Raw genomic sequence first — 18,520 nt, 5'->3', positions numbered from 1 at the left:
GAGGTTTCAGGTTCTCTGTGCTGAAGATAATGGGATTTATTGTGAATAACTGCAGCTGTACTCCATTTCATTTTCCTAAGGATGTACAAGCATCTAACATTTCTATGAAAATAAGATGATGGGTTCAATAGCTAAGAAGGACTCTTTCACAGTGGTCAGAGACCTAGATGAGATTGTATACTTTTGTGTGATACTGAACTGCATTTAAATGCTATTTGTGAGCAATTAAAGACCAGAGAATGGGAGAATTATGGAGGGACAAAGCCAAAGATAAAATTAGAAGCTCCAGGAAAAGACTGCTTCAAGTAAAATCAATGTTAAATTGTTTGCCATTGTGGAAACATAGTATTCCATGTTCATTCGGGTTTAAATTGGTGGTGATTAATGATCTGCTATCAAAAGCCATTCGTGAGAATTTTATCAGTGTGTCAAGCCAGGAGTTTGTGGGTAGCTATGAATTAAGGCAATGTTTTCAGAATGTTATTTTTTTTATCATTCTTCTAGGAATTAGCTTCCATTGATCAAGAAAAGCAGCCTTATCTAGAGCCTGGGCAGCCTCAGCTTTCTCCTGGAATTTCAACAATTAACCTGCATCCAAAGTTTCCAGGTAACTTATTTTGGCTTTTCTTTCAATGTGAGAGAGTGCTTACAATTCTTAAAAGAACAGGAAAGTAACAATTCTAACAGAGGTTAATGAAAAAATGATTGGAGCTTCAGAAGCAACTTCTCCATGATCAAAAAAAAATAATGGAAGCAGAAGTGGGAGGAATTGAGAGGTTGGCATTGGCTTGGTGACTTGTTGAGGAGATAAAGACATATTTTAAGAAAAAGTGATATCTTGGATTATGTGCTTGAGAATTTTAATGTCAGCAGAGGTGAAGCCTTGTACTCCTGTCAAGAGCAAACTGTGCTTGGGTTACTCCTTGTAGATTTATGCATAACTTTTGCTGCTAAAATTTTACAACTGTGTTTGCTTCCTTTAGTTCAGTGTTTTTTTCACAAGCACTAGAATGATGAAAACTCCAATTATACTGATTTTTTTCTACTCTACGTCAAAGCAGAATAAACTAATTAAATTTTCCTTGGTGCCTGACTTATTCAGTATCATGTGTGAATGCTTTAAGGGCTGGGGTTTTTTGAATGCTTTAAGGTGGTTTTTTTGGATGTGATTGATTTCCATTCCATGTCGCACAGTAGTGATTGAGAAAACATCCCCTCCTTTGCCTGTTGAAGTGGCTCCTGAAGTCTCTACTTCAAGTGCAAGTCAAGTTATTGCACCTACTCAAGTTACAGGTATTATACTTCTTTTTTTAGAACTACAATAAATTAAGAAATGACTGAGTTCTTGACGCTGTTGTTCCAAGCTGTTGCTGAATTACCGCAGTGAAGAAAACATGGTTGTAGAACAGAAGGAATACTGTAGAGAGAGAAAGTACAGAACAGCACAGCAATGAGGCTACTGCCAAGAGAGCCAGGACCAGGTCCTTCCAGGATGTACCTGCCATTTTTGTGCCCACGAAAAAAGGATAGAATATAAAATTAATAATTCCATCTCAGATTCAGTTCTGGACTTTCTTTGCAGATCTGCGAGGAAAGTCTAGAACTGAAAACTTCTTGGATACAAGTCAGGTTGTTAGACAGTCTACATGTGTATTCGTGAAGTATACATGAGCATATTCATTGAGGGATGTAGACTTCCTGGGATGTAGATCAGAATGTTCTACAAAAAGCAGGTGAGAAGTTACTGTAAGATCTATTTTGAAATGTTCTTTTGATGTTTGTGTTTCGTCCTTTTTTGATGTGTTAAAGTATTCTCATCTACATCTATGTGTCAAGAAGTGAAAATAACAGAAATGCAAGTAATGCACCTGTCAGCTGAAATTTGCCTAAATGACAGCTGTGTCCAAAAGACATGAAAATTTCTTTTGCTGTGCATTTACAAACAAAAAGGTGAATGTAGTATATTTAGTACATGAGAGCATTACACTGTCTCATTGGTTAGAATGAACCAGAATGAACACAGACTTTGAAGTGCTTGCAATATCCTAGTAAATCATGTAAGATGCATTCTTTTATTTGGTAGAGATATTTAGGCCTACAAAGAGGTTTCCATTCAGAGGGAGAAATTTCACATACTTTAATAAAAAATAAACTCTTCAAAATGGTTTTCCTTCATGCAGGAATGGATTTTTGAGTTGATGCAATGCACACAGGGTCTAAATCACCCAGTTGTTTGTACAATTCTGTCTGCAGTTAAATTCTCCTGAATGTACTGTGAGAGTAGAGAAAGTATCCTGTCCTTCTGTGAGCATTCAACTGCTTCCTTTGGTATGCTGTAGTTACAGTTCACCAATCCCATAGGAAGGTATGTCTAGTGGTGATCATCAAACTAGAACTTGGAAGTAAGCTCTTCTGTGACTGTGCCCCTTCTGCCAGCCAGCTCCCAGCTTCCTTACAGGCAGACAAAGTTACCCTGCTGGGAACTCACATCAGTTAGTAAAAAGAAAATGGTCATTTTCCATGTTCTGTTTTTTATTTCCTCTGGAAAATTAGTATAACTAGAAATTGCTGTGTACTATAAATCAATATGTTGTTCAGATATTTAAGAGATAGTAAAGTACAAGTGCAGTAAGATTTGTAGGACAAAATCCTGAACGTGATTTAAAAAACTGAATGCAGTTCAAGTTGAGAAGTTTTTGAGTGCCTTATTTCTGTACCTTAAGATTTAGTTAAATTTAAATGTGACCTGTTTCTAAGTGATCCAGATAAATAGTTCTTCTTTACAAATAGTTTTTTCTTTTTCAGGAATTACAATTCCATACTGCAGCGTAACCTTAGTTTGTTGCAACTGGACACAGTCATTAGCATTTCTGCAGTAACACATATAGTTCAGGAATTTCTAAAACTACTGTAAGGTTTCAGCCTCCAATGCTGCCCGTGTCTGAATCTCCTTATCTTACAAAATACATCCAAGCCATTAATAGATGAGTATTCTGTAAATCAGAATACCCACTGTAATCAGAAACTCACACAGTTATTTTCTTAATGTGCAATGCAAAGGTTGAGCCATATTTTTTTTTTTTATTCTATATTATCTCATTTCACTTTAAATTTTATGTACTGATTTATAGATCTTGGATGGGACATAAGGTTATGTCACTAGGAAGAGCCTAGATGGTTTCTAGATTCTTCCAGATAAGGTATCCATTACAGAAACTCAGGAGTCACAAACTTGATTTCCGCTTGTTTTCAGGCCTGAGCTTTCTACTTGGATTACAGAATACTGTGCACTTACTGGACTATGTGAGAGAGTTTAACCTCAAATTTCTTTTTGTTTGCTTAGAAATCAACGAATGTACAGTTAATCCTGATATCTGTGGAGCAGGACACTGTGTTAATTTGCCTGTGGGATACACTTGCATCTGCTACGAGGGGTACAAACTTAATGATCAGCAGACGAAGTGCACTGGTATGAAACAATGCTTTCAAAAATCTGAAATAACCATGCTATGAAATTCTTGAAATGTAGAATCTGGTTAGAGGAAATACCTAAAGAGCAGTCGGGAGTTCTTTCCTATGTTGAATCCTTCCAAACTACAAGCTAGTATTTTTATGCCAAATAAAATTTGCGAGGTAGTTTCTAATATAGCCTTTCAGCTGCCCTGAAATGAGTGTGAATTTAACTAAATGGAATGAAAGCCTTTCCCATTGTGATGTGAGAGAAAAAGTGATTAGACAGACCATCTTCTCTCAGCTGTATATCAGGTATCTAAAAGACTGCTAGGGAGAAATACATTTCTGTTTGGAAAAAGAATGAATTTGTTTCTCACAGTGATTTACCCAGCTACCAGCTCTGCAGCTGGACTAAGTCCAGGCATTTTTTTAGGTCATTCCTTTCAGCCTGCTACTGAAAAGAGAAAGTATATCATAAACAACTGAGAAGCACAGTAAGAGATCTGCAAAGCGAGGTCTTCATCTCCTTCTAAGCTAGTAAATTCTAGAACAGAGGCCTCTGTTGAACATGAGGCAGGGCACAGATGGGTTCTGCATGAGCCATTTCAGATTTGGAAGCAGCTGTATCGGTATCTTTTCTTCATTCAGAGCATACGGGTTCCTCGGTAACTTGGATCAGAAAGGGTGTATTGTGTCGACAGCTTATATGCTGTAAAACCTTCATGCCACCAAAGCTCAGCAGCTTCACGCTGTAACACATGCTATCAGGTGCAACTACAGTATTCAAAAGTAAATCACACAACACAGCCAAGTGGCAATTTAGAATCCCTTTATTTCATCCAAATTTTATTAATGTTCCATGCTTGCAGCTTGTGCTCATGTTGCACGCAGTGTAGGGATTTGAAATGTAATCATGTCACGTTCTTCAGGCCAATGCAATATTCTTACAGTCTAAGCCAATAGGAGCATTTTTCTCCAACCAAAACTATTTAATGCATCTTTTTTGCATCTCTGAGAGAAAAAAGATACACCTTTTCAAATATTTAAAATAATTACAAGATCAGTCCTTTCAAATGTGTGGCATAGAATACACAAAAAGAATCAAAACTAAATATGTTATTCTATAGTCTTATGTTTTCATTTCTTTTATAGATATCAATGAGTGTAATCAGGCACCACATCTCTGTTCCCTTGGACGCTGTGAAAATACAGAAGGAAGTTTCCTATGTATTTGCCAAGCTGGATTCATGGCCAGTGAAGATGGAACTGACTGCGTTGGTAATAACTAGTCTCCTTTCTAGAAAATAAGAAGATAAAAAAGCATATCTAAACCCTCCTAAATTCCCCTTTTCAGCTTTTTTTTCTCAATGTCAGTGGTACTGGACTGGTGTCCGGAAGTATATTTAACTGTCTCTCACCAGGTATTGTGGTGAGGAAAACACCTGAGTAGCTGGTATTCCTCTTCAAATGTTTGTTTGTTTGTTGAAAAACAAGAATTTTTTCAGTACCGTCCTTGTTTAGGAAAACTGCCATTTAGTAAAAACACCTGTTGTGTGAAATACAAATATTCAACACTCTTTCAATGAGTAGAAGCTGGAACAAACCATATTTTAAAATATAGCTGCAAACAGTCACAGACTTCACAAAGCAACACAAACAGCTTGAAGGGGCTGTGGTCCACCTTAGGTTAGTGCTGGCCTGGGCACTGCATACATGCAGCAACACATGTTTGCAGCCAGAGGGGTGCTCACAGGCCACCTTCCTATACCCTGGTTGTTTCTCAAACTCATTCTCTCTGTGCAGTGAGGTGGCTTGCAAACAGCTTCAAAAATCCAAACTTAGAGTTTCGTTAAAGCAGAGTTTTGAGGAGATGCAAGCATTCAGAAATACTTTGATGGTGAAGCAGCTTCTCTTCTCTTTGTCATCTGCAGATTTTGATGAATGTTCAAGACCTCATACTTGTGGAGAAGGCTTTTGTATAAACACTCTTGGCTCATACAGATGTGAATATTGTGACAGTGGATACCAAATGAACAGGAGAGGGGAATGTGGAGGTAGGTTTGGACTCTTCACAGTGGCGATGATGAAGTGAAGTCACCATTTATTGATAGCACAAAACCAGCGCCAAACTACTCCTGTTTGGAATGATTAACATCCCCTGCTATTCAAGAGAGGCTTAGCACTGCAGCTTGAGCTGCAAAGGGACAAATCCCAGGGGGTGCAATCTTAAACAAGAAGCCTTTGTGAGTACTCTTCATCTTTGTCGTTATTTGGTGTCTGGAACGGCAATTCAATTCCTATTATTTAAACTTAAGATGATGCAAAGGAGTTTCCCCACTGTGTACAGAGCCATCTTGGGACAGCCATTTTATCGTCTCTTGCCATGGAATCACTTAACTTCATTGTTAGTCCTTACCTGCATACCAAGTTTCTGTTAAAAAAAAGTTGTCGTTTTTCCTATATTATAAAAGGTAGCAAATGATAGGTTGCCTTTTCAGTATCTCTATCTAGCAGACATTTCATGCTGCAGGAGATCCTGGGACATGTGACCTTCAAAGCTTCACATTATTTTTTAATGTGATATTTTTGCCTTTTTTCCTGGTATTTTTTTCATTTTCAACTTGAATTGTGAAATAAAAACCACAAGAAATCATTTAATTTCAAATGATTCCTCTTCCATTTTTTGTATTTATTTAGCTGTTTCACAGACTCCACTCTTACAACTAGTCTTTGCAAATCTTCTCTGTGAGTAGGGAGTCTGTGATTCAGTTAGGCTAGAAATCAGGCCATTACAGTACATCAAATTTGTTATTAACTTGTATTTTAAATAGTGTGGTGGTAGTCCTCTATAATTTAACTTAACAATATGTAATTTCTGAAACCAAGTTTTTTGTTGAAAGTTATTTAAGGTTGCATAAGGGAAAAAACCTTCCTATACTAAATCCATCAAACCAAGGAAATTACACATTCAGGGCATCATTTCACCATGTCATTACACCTTCATAGTATGATCACCCTACTGACAGATTTCTGATTCCGCAAAAAACTTCCTTCCACCTCCTCCACAGTTCAGAGACAAAGGCAAGAGTCATCCAAGCTGCACACAACATTCACAGTTCACTTGCACTTCCTCACCCTATCTTCATTCTGCCTTCAAGCTATATTCACATAAGCTCTGTCATGGGCCTAGCTAGGGGAATGTGAAGAGTGCATATATGCTGTTGTAGTCTGTTGTTTATGTAGAACAGTGTTATAGTCATAGCTGAATATCATTGCATAGGATGAAGAATTCTTATAGAATCTTCTTGGGATTTGTTTTTAAGCTTTGCAGCATTTAGACTTTATTTTGACTGAAAATTTCTGTATGAAGTACATAATTCATGTTGTATGTTTTGAGGGCAGACACAATCCAGACAGGTCTGAGAAGAGATTACAGTAGAAATGGATTTTCTTGTAATTAAGAAAAAATCTCACAGCAGTTTCATGAGAAACTTCTGCAGGTCTGCATCGTAGCAGCTGAAGAAGCCTATTGCTGTTTTATGAGAAAGTATTCTAAGCTGGACAATTGTGATTCTATGAAAAATTGTTATTTGCCCACATCCAGTGAGTTGTTCGGAGCTGGGATGTTCAATTCTCTCAAGTTTGGAGCATTTTCCAGTTAAATTAAAAGTGTTGGGAGCTACTTCTGTGAGCTTGTTCTCAAAACGAGGAGTGAATTTCCTCCCTACGATCTGTGCTCAAGTAGCAGTCCTTAACTGCAGAACACAAAACTGCAAGGCCTGGGGCAGGAAAAGGATGGGAGCTTAGGAAGCTGAGTTCAGAGGTGACTGACAGTTTAATTAGGTCTGTGCACTGCATGAAGCAAGTATTTCATGGGAAAGATTGTAATTATTGTGTAATTAAAGACCATAATATGAAATGATCTCACACATGGGAGCAGACTGCAAGGAAGCTGCCTACACAGTTTTAATTCCAGCATCTTCTGATCATTGGTCACTTGACAGCAACTTGTCTTTGAATGTTGTTTTTTGTCTGCAGTCTCCTCTAGATTGCATATGTTGCATGTATTATGGATTTCCTTGGTGCTGGAAGAAGTTGTTCTTCCTCAGAGCCTGAACATGAGTTCCATGACTTTTTCAGGACCTATCTCTTCTTGTCATGGGTAAACTAGGACCTTGCCTGATGCAGAAAGTCCCTCTATCACCCTAAACATTGCCAGCCTCAGTGATGTGGCTTGTGCCTTCTTTCAGACAAAAGTAACTTCTTGCTTCATGTAAGCATCTTTGATTCTAATTCACACAATTACATTTTTAGTCTCCATAGCACTTATATAACTCTGCAACATTGGAGAATACCAAATTGCGCTTTGCTTTTGGAAGCCAGAGTTTCAATTTTACTGTTGTTGCAATGATCTTCCAAAATCTGACTATAGGAGGAATCTCAGGCACTTCAATATGGTAAAGGAGTAACATAAGGAAAGTTTTTCTTACCTATCATAGCCAGAAATCTGACACGGTGTGTATTCTGGAAGACCTACCAAAGATTTGTAGTGTAACAGAGAATTCAGATTCAGTTGCATGTGTTATGAGCTACTGTATTTCTCGGAGATGCCCCTTTGCTGGTACAAATCTGTGTGAACTTGTTCATTCCTGTGTCTCTAACAGATAAAGTATGCAACTCTTTAAATGCTTTAGTATCACAGGAGGAGAGTCAGAGTAACCAGATTATTGTTCAGTGTTCTATTATGGCTTTGACCAGTATTTCCTTTTATCTTCTCTTTTGAAGACATCGATGAATGCCTGACTCCAACCACCTGTCCGGATGCACAGTGCCTTAATGCTCCTGGCTCTTACCAGTGCATTCCTTGCAGAGTGGGCTTCAGAGGCTGGAATGGACAGTGCCATGGTATGTTTAGTACTCTTTGTCTCTCTGGTTATAGTTCTTCTGAGCTGTATTTCATATTCAATCAGTGTTACAACCTGATGACAGCACGTTGCCCTGGGTCCCCATTTCATTCAAGAATAACTGAAAATAACTGAAAATACGAGATTTTTGAAATTCTTTTATGTTCTCAGGCACAGTATACATGAGGAAATCTTGTCTTACTGTAGATAAATGAGCACTGAATCTAGACTACAAACAGCATAATTATGAACTACGAAACAAAATTCTTGAAATAGAAAATATGGAACAGAAAGGGGGTGTATTGTCAGTGAAATAGTAGTAGGCTGTTGTTTGGAAATGGAAAGACAAGTGAGTGCTAATACATCAGTGTGACTCACAGGTTTTTCAGTAGGATATGGGACTTTGCTCATGGAGCATATTAATAAAACTCCTAAATTATCTGTACTTCTAGCAAAACATTATCATATCTTAAAGCCTCTTGTCTCACTTTAGGTTAAGGTTTTAGGACAGATTTCTCGCATTTTATTTTTGTCTATTTGTTTTTAAATGTTAGATTGATTTTTTTTTTCAAGATCAGTTTTGGTTATTTGAGATATAGGTAAGAAAGAGCAAATTATTCCATTGCGCAAAAAGAAATAACTTTTGCAGTTTCAAGTGCCACTTTTCAGGACACTACCAGAAACTTAAATTTAGCATCAGTTGTGAAGAATCTGCTATATGTTGTGAATATTCCTGCCCACTCCATGTAGCACGTGCCCTGTAATTTGTGATTGTTGGAATAACCATGTTACCTAAACAGCTGTACCATAACCTACATCGAGGGGCTGCTTGCATTACTGTTGTAGGGCAGATTGTCAGTGTACTTCCATAGCTTATTTTGTAATGGCTCCCAGTTCTGTGATTTGGTTCAGTTCACAAAGCAGTCTAAGAGCAGTGTTTGGTGGAAACAGCTCTGGAGGCTGGGATCTGCTGTGCTCCAACTGCAAATGTGCTGCTGATCTATGGATCAAGATTAGAGCCAGGTTGCAGTGAAGCAATGGTGTGGCTGTCAGAACCTCACCACCAGTTTTGCTGTGCAGATTACACTGTTTTCAACCATCCTGTTTTCTGAGGAAGTCAAACTGTCTGAACAGATCTGCCATGTCATAGCTGCATATTTGGTCTTGTCATTTGACTTGCTGTGGAGGAATGTATTTCTCAGGTAATTTCATGGATTTTAATGGAGTTGTAGCAGGCTATGAAATGTTCACAACAAATTAATGGGTTTCACTTTGCACAAATTACTCCACATTCATCTTTGTTTCATTCCTTCCCACCTTCCTGGATTACTGGTGCCCTTGCAAAGAATGTGGCATATGTACTCTGTTAGAACTCTCTTACTTAACTCCTTTTTTTTTTTTTTTTGCAAAGTGTTGGCTTAATTTTGCCTTCTTTCCCAATATTAAGCTTTATTTCTGTACCTATTTATGAAAATAGCCTGGTTGAAAATTCCCTGGCGTAACTTTCAGTTGTTTCATTCTTGCTAACCAGGTTAGTAGGAGGGAAATGAGAGAAGTCAGTGCTTTTCTCAGAACTAAGTCATGTAAGGGATATGTCTTGGTTTCAAGTGATAATTTTTTTCCTTGTATTACTACATGTAGTTTCCCTTTTTTCCTTTGTTTTATGAAATGTTCTAAGCCTAGACATTCTTACTCACTTCATTAGTGATGTGATCAGTCCATTTTTTGTTTATCCTAGGCTTACATCATGTTGGAAATGAGCCATATACATTTTAGAAAATGTAATGCAGGCAATTTGTCATAAATCTATAGTTCTGCAATATGGCACAGTTTAAATACACCAAAAAGGAAAGTATTTCCCATTGTCTGTGAAGGGTATTTAAATCCATTGTTCCATAAATCGTTGTTTCTCCTATTAGTTTGGGTCAGTTGCGGCTCTTCTGCTTTTCCACAGTGCAGTCCTCAGTATTTTTTTTACCTCACTTCATTCCTCCGTCTGCACTTTATGCCATAGAAAATCTAGTGTAACAATGATGCAGATAGATCTTTGATGCCATTTATATTGTAATCTTCCAGGATTTAAAGCCAGGAACATGGCCACTTCTGTTTCATTAAGGCAAGTCAATCAGTTCACTTCAAATTTGGGTAGACTACACTTAACTGGAGTTTAGGTGGGAATGTACAGTGCATATTGGAAGAAATGGAAAAGGACACCTGCACAGCCTGCCTCCTCATTGTCTTGAAATTACCACTGTCCCAGGTCCTTCAATGCATTCATGTTGTACAGGAACAAAGTATTTGAAATGATTCATTGGGTTTTAAGTTTACTTTCAAGCACTGATTTATTTTTATTCCATTTTTCTCTCTGCACATTTGCACATTCAAATAATGTCATATATCATGATGTATCTAGAGCACACTTCTGTGTGTTGATAAATTTAAAAAAACAGGTCAACAAAACTTTCTAGATCCTAACCACTTCATCCTTGTGATTATCACTGGGGTGGATTTTGAAGCTCCATGGTTAAGTATCAATATTCAGCTTGTACAGTTTTAAGGATCCTGTTAGAAGATATTAAAACTAATACAGAAGTCAGCAGAGCTAATCCAAATACCTCTAGCCCTGCTGTAGGTAGCATCAACAGAATCAGTTCTAGCTCTGGATTTCATCTCAGAAGATTTAATTTCTGTTCCTGGCTTTTCTGCTGGCTTTATGGGGAAGACTCTTGATCTTTGAGTCCCATCCAAAAATCAGATATAGTATTCCAAGTTTCTTTGTCAAGAAGCTTGGAGATGACAATGAATGTATAAGAAGCAGTTTTGTTGTTCAGTTGGAAATTTGTATGCCCAAATTGGGTTCTCTGTGTTTGGACAGATTCTTTCTTCAATTAGAGCATTGACCATGTACATTGAGAGCAAAGATTGTGTTTTGTAGAGCAAGCACATTTTGCAACAGTAGAACAGCTGGGAAATAAGCCTTGGAGACAGGAATAAGTAGTAACACCTACTGAATGGCATAGCACAGCACCTGTGGATCTGTGCTGTCGTCTCTGGGAGGATGTCACTTCGTCTGCTTGGCCAGGCTGCAGCATCTTATTTACATCTTATTTACAGAGCTAGAGGCTCAAGTGAGGAACCAAGAGTTGTAGGTCATTTGGAATATGGACAGTGGTGATTTCATTTACGTCTGGGGAAAGATGAGCTTTGTCAAAGGCAGGTGGTACAGGAGCTTGTAAAGAGCCATGTGTCTAAGTACATGTGAGGAGAAGTTACTGCACGTATTCCCATAGCTAGTAAGAGTTATGATGATGGTGATTTAAAGATGTCTAATCTTCTTCCAGCTCTCCCTGTGCTACAGCTGCCTAAATAGCTCAAGTGCCTCAAATAATTAGCACTTCTTTATGTTGATGGGTTTTGTGTGCTTTGTGGTGGCAAAAGACAGGATAATTGGGAATAATATGATTTCTGGCATATAGAAACAAACAAAGCGTAGTTCTTTTCCTGCATCAGTGAAGCTAAAAAAATACAGCTTTTTCCATAAAAACAGGGACATGTGCTGACTACTGCAACCCCAAAATAAAGAAATAAAATTTGAGAACTAAAATGATTTTTTTTTTTTCTAAAGTGAAAACCACTGTGAGGAGAAAAACAGTAACTGTTATTTTAGAATACAGAATTAATTCCGGCTGGATTTGTTATATATGTTATTTTTATGCTTGCTTTTTGCTTTGTAGATTTATACCAATTGCATTCAGAAGAAATTCTTGAAAATTAGTGTTAAGTAGCAACACAGCAATTTTCACGTTGGCTAAAGAAAGTGGCCCATCTAGTTAATATCCTTCTTTCAGAGAAGGATGAAAGTAGATGTCTGTGGGATAGCTTATAGAAAAAAAAGCCACTTTCAAGTTCTTCAAAAGAAAGGATGGTTTGTGACTAGGAAGAGAGATTTTGCATAATCCAGTGGAGTTCCTTGTTGAGTATGTAGAGTAGCCTTACAAAGGGACCTGCATGAAGTGCTGAAATCCCATTGAAATTCCTCACGAATAATAACCAAGCTTATGATGTAATGTGAATATATTCCCAAGCTCAACTGAAAGGTGGTTGTACCCCAGTTAATTTCTTGCGCTTTCTTTCTGTTCACAGATATAAATGAATGTCAGTATGGCAATCTCTGTACAAATGGACATTGTGAAAATACAGAGGGATCCTTCAGGTGTATTTGTGCCCAGGGTTTCAAACTCTCTGCATCAAAGGATCAGTGTGAAGGTAAGAAAGAATACAATTAAAATTCATAAGGTTGCACTTAACTTTTAGATAATATTTTTCATCTGGTTTTTTTTTTTTTCATTTTGCTTTTAATGGAGAAACAACAAATATACAACACTGATGCTAAAAACCCCAAAATTTTAGAATATGTATTTCCCTTTTATGGCTTCTGTGATCACACTGTAGATTTTGACATGTGTTATAAAGCCAGTCAAGAACATGTAGTAATATTTACATTGCTGAACTGGAATTTTTGCAAAATCCTTGGCATATCTGGCATTTTGGAGGTTTAGGGACAGTGGCTTTTGCTTTTCTTTCTTTTTTTTTTTTTTCTACCATGTGGGTGAGTGGAATCAAAAAACCCGTGCTGTTAACACTGCCTGCACTGGTGTCACTGTATTTCCAGTAGTGCATTGAGAGAGAGAGAGCTTGGTGTTGTATTCTAGGAACAGTACCTGTACCTCCAAAGTGTCAGTTTCCACATTTCTTCCACATCTAAAATTCCTATCAGGACTGCTCCAGTGGAACAAAATTGGGTCTTAAGTTAGAGTGAAGAAGTCTGAGGGAGAACCTAGACTGTGTACAGGAGGAAAGAATATTCCTCTCCTTAACTAGAAGGCACTTAAAACTTCTTCCTAAAGGTGAAAATCTGGGACAGTGTCTCTAGGCTGTGGAAGCACAGAGAAACCTACATGTTTCTTGTCAGATGTTGGGTTTCCCTCTTTTTCCGTTCCCTCACCCTTCCCTAAGTGTCTCTGTACAGCACTGAACACTTTCAGACTTCTGAGTGCTAAAAATAATGCAGTAAAACTAAATGATCGTTCATATAAATTTGTCAGGAAGTTTGAAACAAAACATCAGTGTAAGTTAAGTGTCTTGAGTGAGTTAAATATGCTGTTCAGGACACACAGCAGACTGATCTTGGGGAAAATATGTAGACAAAATTTGACTGCTTCCTCTGAGCCTTTCATGGAAAAGAGCCCTTGCCAAGCCTAGCTGGCATGTGCAGACTGTTCTTCTTAAAGTGCACCCTTCTAAAGTAAGGACCCGTACACATGCCCAGCTGCTTCGTGCAGCCCCACAGATTTCAGTGATCCTTAAATTCTAAACTCCTGTGGTTGCAGGGAACCGTTACTTAGGAGGTCAGACTGTACAGCCATAACACAGACCTGAAAAACCTCATTGAGTAACATTCTCCTGTTTGAACTGAAGTGTATTTCCAGAAAGACATTCAGCTTTGCCAAAATGCTAAAAGTGACCAAGAACTCACCAAGTCAATTTAAATACTGCTTCTTAATGAATACTTTTTATACAACAGAGAGAAAATAGGCTTCCTAGCTCAAACAAGGCATGTGCTATGTTCTGAATTCAAGGTGTCACTCCCCTCCAATACTTTGAGTTTTCCATAGGAAAATTTAAGTTTTATGTTCAAATCCATCTGTTAGCTCAGTTTGACCCCAGTTAATGAGAACTGAAGCGCAGAGGGATTAGCAGTGTTGTGGAAGCAAAGAGACATTTCCCCACAGTTAGATGATTAATACTGTTACAAGTCAAGAATTTTAAGGAGCCTTAACGTACAGCTTAATAGGGGAACAGCCTGTCAGTGTGCATCTGAAAACCACACCCTGTTAAAGGTGGTGATCCTGCTGGAAAGTATTTTGTGGGTTTTGCTGACTCACTGGAGTGGCTGACTTGTTACCTCTGCCAGATGTAACAGAAACAAAAGCAGCTCTCAGGCAGCATGTGTGTGTATTTGTGAGTCTGTGTGTACCCAATTGTGCATTGAGGGATAAATTGACATTATAGGAGAGAATGTTGAACACAGTCATCTCAAGGAAAACACACAGTCTGCAGTTTCATATAATTTTATGCATTATAATGACTGTCTGTATTTAATAAATACAAACAAGTTAAGCAGTACTGGATATTGACACTGTGCTTTGCTGTTCTGTTCAGGCTTGGTCTTTGCACCATTTGATGAGTAATTGGTATTTTCAGATGTGTAACACTTTCGCTGTCTCTGCTGCTGCAGATATTAACGAATGCCATCAGCGATCAGTCTGTACGAATGGGCGCTGCAGGAACACAGAAGGATCTTTCAGATGCATCTGTAGCCAAGGCTACACATTATCATCTACTGGAGATCAGTGTGAAGGTAAGCTGAGGGACTTAGCTACTGATTAATTTTTTTTCAATAAGGTCTTGAGTATTGCAGCTATAGGCATGAACTTTTTTAAGAATGGAGCAGAAATATATGTTGCCTCTTTTTCTCTACACTGCTAACCATTCATTCCCACCAACACAACCACATATTTAATGGTTCTTAGAAATAGTCCCTGTCATCTTTCCACATACAAAAAATCAGGACACGTGTTTCCAGCAGTAAGATTGGAAGACCAGTTCACGTTATTACCGAAAACAAGTCAGCCTTTCCAAACCTTGTTGTTTAAGTTCTGACACAGAGGCTCTGTATTACAAAGCTTCTGCCAGCATACACTGTTCTCATGGGGGCCTGCTAGTTAAAGCTTCTCCAGCTGGTTTTGGGAACCTGCAGCCAGCCACCACAATCACACATGTGCACTGGCAAGAGAAAGTATTTAGTAGACTACAAGTTCCAAGGGGATCTGCTGGAGCTCACAGCTTGCACAGTCTCAAAAGGCAGTCTAGGTACTGAGCTTATAAAAATAAAAGTAAGAAGTGAGAGATGTACACTAAATGTACAGAGAAATGCTGTGTTAGAGAAAAAAATCCTCTTATCTCTCAAGTAGAACAATTCATTGTCCAGTAATTGGCAAACTGATGTTTTTCTAATGAAGCATTTCAAAGCTATTCCCTCTTCTCTGTTGTTGGCTGTACCATCTGATATGGTACATCTGCTGCGCTACTCATGGTCACCTTGAAAATGTAAGATTGCTTCCTAGCAAGCTCCAGGAAAGATTGTACCTCAATTGCTTTCTTATCTCACGCTAGCAGGGAGAAGTAGCTCTCAGTTAAGGTCTCACTGTACAGGTGGCATTAGCTCATAAAAGCTTTTCAGTCTCTGGTGTGCTTTCTGTAGCTGCTGATACCATGCAAGATACATCTGCTTACTGCTGTTCTACCAAATAGTGTTCTGCTGCTAGGTTATCTTCCACATAGCACTTGGAAGGCAGTCCTCACCTTCTCCCTCACAACAATAGGTCAGGAGTCCTCCTCTTCAAGTGATCCAGGAAGAAGAGCAGTTCCCCCTGGGCCAACCAAATGCTGTTTTCTCAAGACAAACCTGTAACAGACTTTGTCATCAGTGATTATACTGGATTGTCCACATTCAGTGAGTGACAGCATCTCTTGAAGTTCTCACCAACAAGGAATAAGGATATCTTTTAAAATCTCCTCAGCACACCGATACTCTTTGGTCCTGAGCTATTTGGAGAATATGTTCATGGGAGAACTTAACACAATCTTCTCATGATTCGTGCTGAGTACCGACATCACTTGCATCAGCTTCAAGAAATGTGGGTTGATGATCCAATGCACTAGAAATTTGAGTCAAAGAAATTTGCTCTCATCTGGCTTCAAGATCTTCATGAATTGCAGCAGATGCAGAGATACTTTGTCAAGAATCAGAGAAAAATGTGGTGTAAAGGATCACAGGTCCTTCCTGACTCCCAAAGGCAGAACAGATAATATGGTATCATTCCTGATAACTACTGTAACTTGGTCTGAGTAGGCTTCAGATGAGATTTCAAACTTCTCATCAGACTGCTTTGGTGCATTTCATACAGCCCAAGAAGTCATGGTAGCTGTTGCAGCTCTCCATTACCTGGCCTGTCAAGATAGGTCCATGCTTTATCTTCCACTCTTTCTTTATCCTGCTCAAAGGCAGTTTTCAAGACAAAATACTTTCAGACACTTTCAAGGCAAAAGAAGAGGGATTGAATCAAACAAGGAAAAAGGGCAAAACCACTCCTTTACCCCAGGATCTTTGTCTTATTTAAAAGTCTGCAACCAAATTTACAGCTTCTCTACCCAGTGACAGAGGGGTTAATTTCTGTAGACATAGTTTGTTCACTGAAGACTTCTGTAAATATGGCAAGTCCTGCACAAAATAATTAGTCTCTTGAAGTGGAAGTAGTTCTTCTGTGCTTTCATTATATCCCTTCAAAATTTTCTGAAGTACAGGATATTACAGACTGCTTTTTGCACCTTGGAAACTAAAGAGTAAATCACCTTAAGAAGACATCCAGTGTTTCTCCACATAATGGTCTCTGATTTTTGGATTAGCCTATTTACCTCAATGTTTTCTAACACTTCACAGAGAAAGCAGGAAAGAGATGACAAAAAACTGTGGGTATAGCACAGCACAGTTGTCTGGAAAGAACAAAGTGGTTCAGATTCTGTCCAGTTTCTTGAAGAGCCAGGTATGGACATTTGTCACATCAGAGGATACCCAAAAAATGTATGATGCTGTAAAACCAATGTAATTAGCAAACCACTTGAAAGAAATGTGTTTGTTTAATTAGGATTTCTTCTGGTTCAGAAGTTTTCTTAAAGATGTTATATGTGAGAAGCAGTTTGCTGTTTTGATCATTATAACTTGTGCAAACTTCTAGGGGTATTGCAGAATTTGGCAGAATTATGCTGTGCAACTGCATAACTCTGCAACTCCCTGGCTGAAGTTTTTGTCTGGAAGCCTTTGTGCGGTATTTTACTTGTTTAAGAAAAAAAGTTATTTGCAAATAACTTGTATACATCGATGTATACAAGTATACATGCAGTATGTCTTCAAGATACACACCCCCACATGCATGTTTGTCTTCTGCCTTGGTCTCTCATTCAGCATCTTGTTCTTGAGATGAAGTGACATTGAGACTTTCTGCTCATTGTCACCCTGAATAAGAGGGAACACAAAGTGTGAGGGCACCTGTGAGGCCTTGTCTTAACCGACAGGGAGTGGGAATATGCACCAGTGGGACTTGCGTACAGACTGTACATCTCAAAGAACCTGGGTTACTGGAAGAAAGTCTAGAGTGTAAGAGTCTCCAGTGTTCTAGAGTTTTCAGAGATTTTGCTAGCCAAAATGTTCAAGACATGCGTGTGTAAAGGGTGGTAAAAAGCACTGAATGTCTCAAGCATGATTTACTGCCTCTGATTTTTCTGGGGATTCTCATGCAGCACTCATAGGATCTATGAAGACCTGCATCAGAGAAAGGGAGGTTTGCATCCTATATGGAAAATAATGCATTTTGACTGAATTTGGCAGAAGACACCTTCGTGTTGTGAGACTTGGCATTAACTTAGCACAAGGGAGTCATTAATTTTTCTCCTGCTTCTAGTCAAAATTAATTGCTTTTTAAATAAGCCACACTTTATTTCGTAGTTGAAAATGGTTATAAAACATGTGGTTATCTAAAGGTCACAACTTTGTCAACATTAAGTGCAATTTTATCTTAAATAACATTCATTTATGTAAGAAAGCTATCTCTATTTCTTACTTATGTTAAATAGATTAAATCCCAAGGAGAGTGATATAGCGTGGGCTTTCCAAAGATAAATGTAGAAATGAGGTCATGTCCTCTTTTTAATTACAGTTGTTATTCATTCCTCCAGCACAGGAAAAAGTTACAATTCTAATCAGCTAAAATCCATACTTAAGAAATCAGAATAATCAAAGATACTGGGAAAAGTCTTTGATTACTGTTTTTCAAAGGAAACTAACTACATTATCAAAGCAATAGACTTGGTAGATTATTAGGTAGGGCTCTGTGGAGGCAGAGGGAAGTTGCTTATGAGACAGCCTTTTTTATTTGACTCTCTTATTTTCTGTTGCTTTTAAAACTTAGAGTTACAGTCACCAAACACCTTGTGATCTTTAGCTGTAATGAAACCAAAACTGCATAATATCACTGGAATGTCGG

General features: G+C 38.3%; 1 protein-coding gene across 10 annotated transcripts in view; it reads left to right on the top strand.

Annotated features, from left to right (window-relative positions):
- LTBP1 (latent transforming growth factor beta binding protein 1) overlaps positions 1 to 18,520 on the top strand; it is a 192,512-nt gene that overhangs the window by 128,330 nt on the left and 45,662 nt on the right. For 6 of the 10 annotated variants that reach the window (XM_048297347.1, XM_048297346.1, XM_048297344.1 and 3 more), the window contains 8 exons: positions 505 to 607; positions 1,195 to 1,293; positions 3,344 to 3,469; positions 4,606 to 4,731; positions 5,385 to 5,507; positions 8,239 to 8,358; positions 12,501 to 12,623; positions 14,656 to 14,778. In XM_048297347.1, the coding sequence (XP_048153304.1) occupies positions 505 to 607; positions 1,195 to 1,293; positions 3,344 to 3,469; positions 4,606 to 4,731; positions 5,385 to 5,507; positions 8,239 to 8,358; positions 12,501 to 12,623; positions 14,656 to 14,778 (943 nt within the window). The remainder of the gene's footprint in view (positions 1 to 504; positions 608 to 1,194; positions 1,294 to 3,343; positions 3,470 to 4,605; positions 4,732 to 5,384; positions 5,508 to 8,238; positions 8,359 to 12,500; positions 12,624 to 14,655; positions 14,779 to 18,520) is intronic. The other 4 variants (XM_048297343.1, XM_048297350.1, XM_048297353.1 and 1 more) reach the window with 2 other exon arrangements.

Source organism: Corvus hawaiiensis, chromosome 3, assembly GCF_020740725.1.
Source record: "Corvus hawaiiensis isolate bCorHaw1 chromosome 3, bCorHaw1.pri.cur, whole genome shotgun sequence".
Classification (NCBI taxonomy): Eukaryota; Metazoa; Chordata; class Aves; order Passeriformes; family Corvidae; genus Corvus; species Corvus hawaiiensis.
This window is presented reverse-complemented; position numbering and strand designations above follow the sequence as displayed.